Below are 12,372 nucleotides of genomic sequence, written 5' to 3'. Positions count from 1 at the left end.
CGGGGGTCCCCTCAGAGGATTCCCTATCCTCGCCTGCCCCTCCCTGGGCCCCGCCAGAGGAGTCATGCGGGGACCTGGGGAAGGGAACGGAGGTGGACTGTTGCTCGATGAGGGCGTCGAGCTCGGCCACCTCCTCCAGAAGTCGGGCGGAAGGGGAATGAGCAGATGGAGAGTTCATGATATCAATGGATTCGAGCAGGTCAGGAATGTGGAAGTTGGGATTAGAAGCAGAGGAAGAAGAGAGAGGAGGAGGAGAGGATGAAGATGAAGATGAGGACGAAGACGAGGAAGAAATGACGATTCTGGGGGCTCTACAATGGGCCGGAATTTGGGATGCAGTGGCGGTAATGCCGGAACGATCCGACATAAAATGCAGAAGGTGGCACAGGAGGAAAAGAAAGTGCGAAGGAGGAGGAAAAAGGACTTACTGGTGAACGGAATGGGGAAAAGATGGAGGAATCGCCGGAATCTGGACACGGCCGGAAATCTTGCTGCCGGAATTTCAGGAAGTGAGCAAGTACGCGAGGAGAGGAAAATAGCAAATAGAGTTGGAGAAAATCTGGAAGTCCCTATTTATAGGGAGTGAAATGGGGGGAAACGGCTGCTTAAATTTGAACCGTCCCCATGTGAACGCATTTAAGAACGGGACGGAAACCGAGGAGATGCGACAACCGAAAGGACGCGGGCGCAGCTTTTCGGTGACAGCACTGCACCAGAGGTGACTCTGGCAGAGCAGGGCAGCGCTGGCCTCCCACGTGGCAGGAGTATAGATTAGGTCTGCCTGGAAGCCCCACCTAATCTAGAGGGCTAGTGCAGAGGCCCCGTCCTGGGCCCGGACACGTGGCAGCCCAGGGAGGCCAGAGCTGGGCTCGGACCCCAGGCCCATAGGGACCATCTTGGGACACGCCACTGCTAGGGCTCCTTGGGAGGTCGGAGAACAATCCCGCGGAGGGCGGAGAGAATCCCCCTCAGCACGGGATTGAGACTATCCCGGGCAGGTCCCGAAATGTACGGAAGTCGGACTCTCAGGCAGGTATAAATGGTAACGCACACCAACTACGTAAGGTACGCTCACTACTGGCAAATTACCCCCGACTGTTTTACTCCTTGTGAATTCCACTCACCGGAAGACTAACTTGACCGTCGGAGTGCCTCCGGGGATAACCTCGGGGCTCCCCTGCTAGTCATCCTCTAGACCTCCTCTCGTTTATTTTGCAGGGCTTGGACACGCTTTTCTCATCAGCATGCCGAGCTCATCAGGTCAGCTCGGTCCGGGGAAGCTCAGCGCTTCTTCACTGATGAAAGAAATGGTGGAGATTAGTGGATTGTTATCTAATGATGCAGCTCCGAGGAGGAGTTGGGTAAAGAGACTTCAGGGACTTTAATTTGGGAATTGACGGTATAAGGGGCATGTGAGATCATCTTTTTATGTCAAAAATTATTTCTTAACAATGATACTTGCAGCTCTTACGCGTCTCTCAAACCACATTTGATTAGATGATCTTCGTCATATTTTCATAAAAGTTCAAGCGACAAGATGTTGGGACGTAGGATTCGTAACTATTGAGGGTTTTTTCTATATGTTAACCACGATGAGTTTTTTTGTATTTTACCTTTAAAGTTTGAGAATTTTACTTGCCACATTCATATGTTTTCGAAGTTGAAGGAAGGCAATCTATCCCTATCAAGGAGATAAATGGGTTTCTGGCGTTCGACTTAAGTATTTCTCAAACATACATATCCATGAGCTCATTTGTGCTTATAATAGTTGCCTAGGTCTATTAGTTTCTTTTCTTTTTTTTTCCTTTTCTCCCTCTTTTGGGCAAAGCAAAGCCAATTGCGTTGAGAGGAAATAATTTTTTTTCTTCCTTTCAAATAAGCAACTTAAATTTTAGCCATTTGTAAGGGCATAATGAATAGGTGACTCATAACTATTTATACGCGTCCTAACAAATTTGCAATTGGAGAAATTTTATCTCGTTCTAAACTAATTACTTGACAAGTTTATAGTTAGTTTTAAACAAATAAAAATGCTCCAAAATAAAATTATACAGCTCAATTATTTTATGTTAAATGCAATCCTAATATTATCATAGGGTTTTATTTGTTTATTGGGCATATCATATTGATCAAGGTTCAAATACTTGTTTGGATAGCTATTTTTCGCCGGAAAATTGCGTCATTTTCCGTGATTACATTTCCCTATTACCTTTTTTCCTCACATACATCAAACCGCTACAGTAATTTTTCTACAAAAAATGCTAGAAAATGCAATCCAAACACAAATATATTTGTCCGAACCACCAAAAAATATCTTGATATATTTGGGTTAGATATTTTCTCATCCATTTTCCGGTTGTTACCTCCTAAACCAGATCTAGAGATGGCAATACATCCCAAATCCCAATGGGCTATCCAAACCTAAAGAAACTTTGGGCAAGATGAATATTCTAATTTTAAGATTGGATTTGAAATGGGACTAATCCAATTTATACCCATCAATTGATGGAAATTCTTGGGAAGCTCTCTTCTTTGTGTTTTATGCAACAACTGCAGTTGGTGAAGTTTTCAGAGGATGAGCAATATTTGGAAGCAGAATACAAAAAAGAATAGAATATAAGTGTTTCGTGTAACTTTGGTTCAAAATCCAGTCTAGCTTCTTGTTAGTTTGTTGCCAATGTATGGACAGTAGTATAGTTCTAAATTAGTGTCTTCTTCTACGCTCCAATCTTTTTGCTGTTTACCTTTCTATTTTTCTCAATGAGAAGATGAGAGCATCGGTATTAATTTTCATGTGGTTATCTAATCAACATTGAGGTTCACTATTCAGTCTAAAGAATTTTTGATCTATGCTAGAAGTAAATGAATAAACTTTGGCCCTGTTTGGAAAGCAAGTTTTTTATCCAATCTACAAGTTTTTTATCTTCCTCAAAATTTTTAAGCTACACATTTCAAATTACCCAAAAAACACACAAAAAAAATTTCATGTCCACCTTTGTTCTTCATCCTCCCTCACCTCAACCCACCACCACCTCCGCCGCCGGCCAAGACTGGCCGGCCACCTTTTTTTTTTCTCTCTCTTCTCCCTCTCCCCTGCCACCTCTCTCTCTCCCCTCTTCCTCCCCCACCACCCTCCCCCAATCTCTCTACCTGATCTGGTTGCGAGACTAGATCACAGGCGCGATCTAGTTGTGCGACCAGATCGTGCCAGTGGGAAGGGGAAGAGGGAGAGGGAGAGAGAAAAAAGCAAAAAAAAAAAAATGTTGTTGCTGCTATTGGTTCTGGCGAGGGAGGGAGAGGGGGAGGGGGAGAATGGCGGTAGGAAGGGCAAAGATGAAGAAAGGAAAGAAAAGGAAAAGGAAAGAAACAAAAAGAAAAGAAGAAAAAAGTTTTTCATCTTAAAAATTTTTTTCTACAAATTCTACAGTAAAATTTTAAGCGAACACCGAAACACTCATTTGTCAAACGGGGCTTTGTTGTTGTTACTAAAGATATGTGGAATTAAGCAAGGTCAAGTGGTTAGAAATTCTTTTGTCCTCAAATTCTGTTCTTGTTTCTCTTATATATTGCAAGGGAAAGATTAAGATAGTAATTCTAGATTGAGTTTCAAATTAGACCATCTAGTTAACTAGGCAAAATGATTCTACAAATTTGTTGGCCGCTAAGTGAAATAAAATAAGGAAATCGTGTTATTTTTTATTTGTTCAGGCTAAAGCATTTCTTTATAACAATAAATATAGTCTTTTTAAGCTTTTATAGGACTTAGTTTTTCCTTAACTAAATTTAGCAATATTGGAATCAGAGACTAAAAATATATACATAGAAAATAAATCAATAAAATTTCAAAAAAAAAAGAATTCTAAAAAATATAAATTCACAATAAGACCAAAAGAAATTTAATAAATAAAAATGTTAAAGTTATAAAAAAATAAAAAAGAATTAAAGAAAAAAATACAGGGAATAGATTTAGGTATTATATGGGATCAATCTAAACCCATCCCAAAATGATCTCCCCAAATTAGTTCTAAAATATATATGTATAAGATTGGACCTAAATTCATATTATTCAGTCCCATCTAAAATTCAAGTAGATCCCGTCCATTCCGCTCATTTTGCCATCTCTAATGAGGCCATATCCCTATTTTGACACGTGTAGTTACTGCTATACATTTTACCCTAGTTCCATCTATCACGTAGCTATTTCCTCTATTAAATTAAAAAGTTCCTAATTTCTATTAAGTTATCAAAAACCTTTAACAATCTTTTAACTTTTTCCTTTTTCCTTTTTTCCTTTTCGATTCACAACAATATTTTACCCCCTTTTGGATCAAATTATATATTCTCTAAAGCTATCGCAGTGAATACAATTTCTCCATAAAAGAAAGGAAATTAAAAAAAAAGGAGAGTGAACGCCACACTCTAACAAAGTGAGTTGGACTTCGAACTTCGACGTTCCTTTTGGTCAGTGCTTCCCCACCCAGAACTGCATGGCGGTTCAGTCTGACACTCAGTCACCAGAAAACCCCCAACTGTAAGGTGCAGAAAAACCACCTCATTCATCCTACGCACCCCCGGTCATTATAGCGATTCCGGTGTCTATTTATGGTTCACACCACTCTATCTCATCAACAACCTCCATTTTTGTCCCTTTCCGAAAAACTGCATATCGTTTCCTTTTTCCCATAAAATACAACCCCCTAAACCCAAACCCCTCTCCTCTCTCTCTCTCTCTCTCCAAGCATTTTTCTCTAATATGTAGTGGTCCTCTCTCTCTCTCTCTCTCTCTCTCTCGCTTTCTTTGATTTTTCCTCTTTTTGTTTTTCCATTAATCACATTCTAACCCACAATTTAACAGTCTATATGCGTTACATTATTGTGTTGTAATGGATTTTGGAATCCTATTTGGTCCTGACTCTTTTCCCTTTTTTTATTTTTATTTTTTGGGATTTGGGTTCAGGCTTGATTGCTGATGTTCCTGAGTGGGGACGACAACTGATTGCAAGCTTCAGCATTGTTAGTAAGGATCACTGTGGTTTAACCTCTTTTGCTTGTTCCGATTTTTCTTGATTTTTTTCTGGTTTGAGACTAAGATTTTTCCACAAGGGTTTATTTCGAATTTTTTCCGATTCTGAACAGAAAATGTAGAATAGAAGTGAAGAAAAGACGGAAAACGGGAAATCATACTAATCATTTTTTTTTTTTTTGGGGTACAAGTAGTAGTCGTCAAAATTAGTGCTTACTTTTTTTCTTTTTTTTTTTTTTGCTTTTATTATTTGGGTGAAGAACTTGTTGATGGGAAAGTTATTATGACATGACGGGTCGTATCTGATTGAAATGGGTACCCGTTTTCTACTTTGGGTGGGGCCCATTGGAGAAGATTGTTGTGGATCCCAGGATTAACTTGAACTTCGATGTTGACGTTATTTTGTTTCTCCTTTGAACTTTTCTGCTGGGATTTTTGTGGCATTTGATTTTTTTCTTTTTTAATGTTGTTGAGAAGTTGATACGTATTTGCTTCCAGTGTTGAATAAGTGATGTTGTTGCTGACTGCTGAGAGCCTTTTTTTTTTTTCAGTTTACAGGTCCAGGTAGTTTACAGAGTACATGAAGAGTAAAGACCATATTTACAACATTGGCCCCTGGACTCTGTCTCATTGTCCATATTCTCCTCTTGAAATAAATTGACATTTTGGCTTGACTCCTCAACTCTGTATAATGTTGAAAAATTAGGGGAGCTTTGTCTAAATTTTAGGTTTAAATGATTTTACCTAATGTTTAGTGCACATAACTTTTGCCTGGGTCTTGATTTGATTGTGACAGCAACCCTGATAGGACATGTCTTTCACCTTTGAAGTCCAATTTCCCTTCTTAATTTTCCCACTTAATTTGTATTAAGAGGTTCTATATGTGAATGAGTGTATATGGTCGACACATAATGTCTTTTAGTTTAATCCTAGCGAAAGAGAGGGGTGTTATTTTTGGTACAAAGATAACAGTTTGTCATTTTTGGACGTTATTGAAAGTACGCATTTTATAAGTTTTGAAGGCAAAGTTAACTTTATAGTTTTTAGTGTGGTGATTATATTTTCTTAATGTTTCTTTAAGCAATATCCAGAGTTGTTGGCATTTTGAGCTGAGATTAAATTTGATTAAACCAGGTTTCTCAGCTTAATTTCTGGAGCCAGTAAAATTGGGGGAAGACTTGTGTCAATTAATAAGTAGAAAGTAACTGTGACATAAGTTAAAAAAAAAACTACAAAAGCTTTTAAGGATGTGCTGTTATATTAAGCGGAATTGCATGTGTTATTTGAGAACATACTAACTTGAAGTTTTTTTCCTGTTACTGATAATTTTGTTGTTTTTGCTCTGTGCATTCTGGACTAAACTACCTTAGTGCTGGTACTTTGACAATGGACTGTTAAAATCAACTTATAGTTCTAATTGTTCTAAAATTTTGTGTGTTCTGTGTTCCAAATAAAAATCAGGTAACATGAATTGTGAAGAAGAAAACTGTGACTGTGCTTTAACCAACTTGCTTTCAAGTAACAAAACTACTTTCCATTATTTTCATATTTAAATAACTGGAGTATCATGTCCATGTCATGCAGTTATATTGACCTTAGACATCACGGATACATGTAAATTTTGTGCCGGAAATGTGTCTTTTGTGTTAAGTTTCTTTGGCTTCCTAATGTTGTCTACAAATATCTATTGCATCACAGAATAAGCTAGATGATTAAGAAGACAAGGCATAGGAAGCATGGTCAAGAAAGATATAATTTCAAAAGTTAGAGCGATCCTAGTTATGGACATCTTAATGGAAGGGACTACCTCACTATGCCCTTAGTCTTTCCCTTTTTAAGACATGTTTTGGACACATTAACAATATTTGAAGTCACTTTTCTTTTTCTTTTCCTTTGTCCTGGACCTTTGTGTTTGTTTTAATTTTTATCATTTCTCTTAATTAGATATATTGCCGATGCAATTTGTTCTATTACTGATGAAATAAATGAAGACTGATTTTCATGCCATCCAAGATCAATTGCTTGACATTAATTGAATTGTATGCGCACGGATTTGGTCTGACTGGTTGTTTTTACTATTGAATATGTTTGAACTAAATTTGGATCCACTTGGATAGGAGATTATTTGGAAAAAATTACTGTAGCACTTTTTTGTGATGTGATGTATCTGAGATAAGAAAGATTGTTGGAAATTGTGTTTATGATACAAGTAGAACAAAATTTGGATTTTTTTTTTTTTGGCAAATCTTGCTACCCAAACGGACCCTTTCTTCTTGCTTGCATGTTCCTGCTGCGAAAGAATCTTAGCCTAATCATTGTGCACTAGACTATCTTATCTATCAGGTGATGAAGTGTCTTGGTCGAAAGTTATGTAACATCTTTTAAAATTATTTTAGCTGTGATTTGGGTGATCAATAGAAGTATCTTGGTTGAAAGTCATTTAACATCTTTTATGAGCATTTTAGTTGTGATTTGTTTCACTTTTTGTTTCTCAACTATTTATTCAAGACTTAAGTGCCACACAACTACTTTGACAGTTCTTACGTATGCCGAACTTTCTGGAGTTAAAAGAGGAAGAGGCTCTTGAATTTAGTTGGGGTCACAAAAGGTGTCTTGGTGGCACTTACAATGGTGTCCAGTTTTATGATTCATTCACTTATGATGGCATCGAGTACTCTCTTTATGATTGTGTCTACATGTGGGCTGATGATCAACGTGAACCTTACATTGGTAAGCTTGTTAAAATATGGGAGACGGCAAGCCACAAAAAGAAAGTGAAAGTTGTGTGGTTTTTCCGTCCCATTGAGATAGCACATTGGTTAGGAGATATCAAGCCACTCAAGACTGAGATATTCTTAGCTACTGGGGAGGGAAAAGGCCTTTTCAATCTCAATCCTTTGGTAAGTACTTTTGTTGCTTCCTTTTGTTATCTATTTGATTTATATTGTCATATGATGCAATGCTTTGTCAACAATTAGAACGCCATCCTTGAAGGATTGTCTTTTTGTTTTAGAAAACTTTTGTCATATGATGCAATGCCTTGTCAACAATGAAATGTCATCCTTGAAGGATTTTTTGTTCTTTTGCATTTACTTGCAGTGTAAAGTTAGGCATCAAAATGCATTGATCAGTAATTTAAGCTGTATATAATGGGGTTAATTGATTTAGTGGAGGATCCACTTAATATTGGATTTAAATTGTTATTCTGTTCGAATAACAAAAGAATTAAAGCAGGTTTTGAATCACTTGTTTTAAAACCACTGTAGACTGGCAAATACAGCTTCTGATTAGTAATCTGAAGGATGATTATTGTTAAAATCAATTATTGATAACGAGATGTAAGCCAAATATGGCTGCTGAAGCCTTTATGCTTGTCATGGAGGATTTGGAATCCATAATGAATCAAACCATTGAATTTTTTGGCACCATCAATTTGAAACTTTTTTTTTTTTTTTCAAATTTTTTGAACTATGTTCAAGTAATTGGTGACAAAATCTTCCGTGCTGAAAGATGTCATGCCAACAATATTGGATGCTACATAAAGAAATCTGTGAATCAACTTAAAAGGTTCAAGTGGAAGTTAGTATATCATTGATAGAAAATGCTGGAGTTGACAAATCGAGACCATAATCGCAAGAGTTCTAATGAAATTTCCCTCTGTATACACTGACATATCTTGGTGGATTGTTTATATACCACTTGAGAGAAAGGAGTGTAGGAGTGATAAAAGTTGCTGCTTTCATCTAACTCTTTGGCATCTCATGAAATATGAATGAGCAACTCGGACTTGTGCTCCCTGTTATTCATCAGTAACTGTCTATTGTTGCTAACCATGACTTTTTTAAAAAAATTAGAACACATGAGATGCTCTTCATAAGTGATTTGGTTAAACTGGGAGGCTTTGGCTGGCAAACTTGAAGCTTTTGGTTTCATGCCAGGAGAGATGTTTTGCTTCTTTTCTCTGGTGTAGAAGTATAGGTTGCTCTAAGATATTATGAAATCCTACTTCAATGCAAATAGTCAATGCTTACTTGTCTTTTCTTTGTTTTGAAAAATTTACTTTTCTGATTATCAGAAATTGCTTTCTCCAGTCGAAACTTTTCTGTAGTGACCATAATTTTATCAGAATGTCATTGTCTCAGACTCTTAAGAAGGATCATTTTGCTTGAGCTATTCTTCATCTAAAGTTATGGCATAATTGAATCCTTTACTTCAGGAAGCAATTTCTGGGAAGTGCAAAGTTGTTTGTGTGTCAAAAGACCCAAGAAATGCTCAACCAACGGAAGACGATTTGAGGAATGCTGATTACATATTTTACCGTACTTTCGACGTGGGAAGCTGCAAGGTGTCGACTGCTTTTGCTGACCAAGTTGCTGGCATTGAAGGTTACAATAATTCCTAGTGTTGTTTAGTTTCTGGTCGTTTAAATTGTTTGCATCTAGCATTATGTGCACTTTTGCATGGCCTGTTATTTTCTTTTTTTTTTTTTTCCTTTTTGCCCTTTATTTGTTTAACATGAACTTTGTTTTCTTGAGATTTCTATAGCAGTGCCATCTGCATTTAGCAAGCCCAGAGCTATGCTATTTGATTATTGTAGTTCTTTTGCATGATCCCTTGACTTGATGGGATTATCGGTATCTTTGTTTTCTCTCTTTTCGTGTGTCTTATACTTGAGAATCTTGCTATTTGATTAATAACTCAGGAAGAGTGTTGTCATCATCTACTTGAGTTATCATCAAACATTTTAACTAATTGAGTTGCTATAAATTTTCCTAGTATCTACATGTCTTTCTGGTTGTTTCCATATAAATTTGTATCGGTAGAAATAATTCTGGCGCTCAAAATCTTTTGACTTATTGTAATAACCCTGCAGTGAAGCATTACTTCAATTCAAGAAAGGTTCAAAAGTCAATCCTTGATACTGAAAACGTAGCAAATTTTCCTGTGAAGGATGGGACACCTGCTAGAGTTAAAACGAAGTTTTCAGATACTTCTGCATCTACTGATGTGCCTGAGATTCAGGCACAGAAGAGGAGGAAAGTTGAAGGCTCTTTAGGTAGCTGTCCTAGAGTTTTTTTTTTTTTTTACTCTTCCCTGTCTATTAAATGAATTATGGGCCTAGAATGGACACCTAGTATCATGTTGAAGTCGTATGATCCAAAGATGAAGCTACAGGTGCTGAAAATCTACACTGATCATCAGGGTACAAGGAAAAATTGGATGTCAAGGATCCTTTCGGGAAGAATATAAGTATGTCGAAAGGAGTTAATATCAATGACAAAGCTAGCAAGGACCCTCACCAACTTGGACAAAACAAAGGCATGAAGAGCGATAGCCAAGTTATGGAAGTAACAAGCAGGCTGGATACGGTAAACACTTGCCTAAAAGGGACTATAATCTCCTAAGCTTGTGTAGTAAAGAAACTAATCTTATCTCCATGTTGTGATTCACAGAAGTTATCTAAATTCGTAACTTTTCTTGCTTTAGTTGATTGACATTTCTCATTATCCTCATACCTCATGTGACTTTCATAAATATTTTAATGTTTTGATTTTTTTTTCCTGTTAGAAGGTTTTGATCTAAAGATTGAAATAGAGAGAACTTGACATCTAAAGACTGAATTCCACATGTATATGTAGAATATAATGTGGTGCGGGCTAAGCACATTGGGTTCTCTGCCATGGCACCATCCATATTTAGCTTAACCCAATTAAGTTTGGGGGCATCTAGTTTTTGAAAATGTGCTGATTGAGAATTTGAGATGCTAAGTGCCAAGCTTACATCGATCTGTAGGTTCTGTAGAAAATGGTTTATACATGATATCACATTTAGGTTAAACTTTTCTTAATTTGAGTGGAGTGGGATATTTGTGATATATTGCTAGTGAAATAGTGAAGAAAAAGGAGTTTCTTTTTTACTACTACTTTTATAATGTTGCACCTCTCTGAGTAGCTATGAAGCCTAAAATAAATCAAATGTCTTATTGGTTGATATCTTATGAAGTTGATTTTTTAGTTTGTTTTATCTTATTTATTTGTAGGGTATCAGTTAGACAAGCACTGGCATTATATATATCCTCAGCATTATGTTTTATGTTTCAGAATTCAAATTTATAGAACCAACAGGCAGATCACCTTATCTTACATAGATTTTTTAAACTACCCTTTCTTTAACTCTAATAGTCGATTTTTGAATGCATTGTACACAAGTGGATTGTAGTATTTCACTGTTTGTCATCAGGGAAAGTGTTCAGCATTTTGAATAATCTAGATTTATTTTTGTACCACACAAAAAGGCAATAGGTGTCAGGTACTCTCTGGATAGTAATGTGCTCCTAAACAGTGTAGAAAGTAAGTTCAGGTCTAATTTGTATTCAATAGAAAGGCATGGTACATACATAATACTCTGAAGCAAATGGATGTTAAGTTATTTTTACTAGGTAAGCTGAAAGAAATTGATTTATTAACTCACAAAATCTTGCATGAAAGTTTTTCATCAAATTTAGGATGGAAAAACTTTGAGGCCATATTTATTTTTTTGGTTTTTCCTATCTACATGTCGAGATTGGATTTTAAATGTACTAGCTACTTAGAAACAATGTTTAGGTAGGAAGCTGCATCCTGATCTTCAAAAATCTTAGTGGATCAGGGGTTACAACATGGAAGGGTGATCAGCAAGGTAGGAAGTTCTTGTTTTCATGAGAGTTTAGGTATTTTTGTTTACTAATTTTCGTACAATTAGAAAGGAAAAAAAATAAAAAGATAAGTAATAAATTTGCTCATGCTCCATATGGCTTTTTTTTTTCCTTGGAATATTTCAGAACTCCAAAGAAATTTTCCATTAAAATGAGATGTTGAAAGAAAGATTTAGTGTGACCATCAACAGGGACCTATACAGCTTGGAATTGTTAGATTGACCACTTTTCTACCTGAACTAGAGGCCAAGACCATTGGATCCACGTGAGGAATGGACTAAAGAGACGCACTGGAACTTATCAAATTTGAAGATGCTGATAGGGTAATGGTTAGGGCTGCAGTCCTGACCTTCAAAGTTGCAGTCTTAGATAATAATGCATCTGGGATTGATTAATGATGGTAGACTATAATGTTATTGCAGATTTGAATTTGATGATCTTGTGCTCCTGCCCTTGGATAAATGAAAAATATAAAAGTGATTTGTTCACCTCTAGATTACAAGACCACCAGGCAGGAGGAGTAGGATTTGTAAATGGAAGTACAAATCGTCCTTTCTGTGTGCTTGTTGGCAAACTTGACTTCTTACTATGGGACAACTATGCACAAAAACATGTTACATCAATGTGATTGATATTTGGATATTATAGTTATACA

The 12,372-nt window shown here is 36.8% G+C and overlaps 1 protein-coding gene across 1 annotated transcript; it reads left to right on the top strand.

Moving 5' to 3' along the window:
• The first annotated feature begins 4,939 nt into the window (after positions 1 to 4,939).
• LOC113771349 (protein ANTI-SILENCING 1-like) lies at positions 4,940 to 12,345 on the top strand. Its single transcript, XM_027315941.1, has 7 exons — positions 4,940 to 5,013; positions 7,561 to 7,923; positions 9,240 to 9,408; positions 9,897 to 10,079; positions 10,226 to 10,392; positions 11,629 to 11,701; positions 12,140 to 12,345. Exons 2-7 carry the CDS (start codon positions 7,570 to 7,572, stop codon positions 12,343 to 12,345), a joined length of 1,152 nt encoding a protein of 383 aa, XP_027171742.1. The 5' UTR covers positions 4,940 to 5,013; positions 7,561 to 7,569.
• Positions 12,346 to 12,372: the final 27 nt, after the last annotated feature.

This window comes from Coffea eugenioides, chromosome 5 (assembly GCF_003713205.1).
Source record: "Coffea eugenioides isolate CCC68of chromosome 5, Ceug_1.0, whole genome shotgun sequence".
In the NCBI taxonomy this organism is placed as follows: Eukaryota; Viridiplantae; Streptophyta; class Magnoliopsida; order Gentianales; family Rubiaceae; genus Coffea; species Coffea eugenioides.
Note: the sequence above shows the minus strand (reverse complement) of the source record. Positions and strands in the feature narration are given on the sequence as shown.

Bases quoted from the DNA above. Each gene is read 5' to 3' on its own strand.
- LOC113771349 (XM_027315941.1), top strand. From the start codon at position 7,570: ATGCCGAACTTTCTGGAGTTAAAAGAGGAAGAGGCTCTTGAATTTAGT. The intron at 10,080-10,225 runs GTAGCTGTCCTA...ACTGATCATCAG, and splicing joins GAAAGTTGAAGGCTCTTTAG to GGTACAAGGAAAAATTGGAT. The intron at 10,393-11,628 runs GTAAACACTTGC...AACAATGTTTAG, and splicing joins TAACAAGCAGGCTGGATACG to GTAGGAAGCTGCATCCTGAT.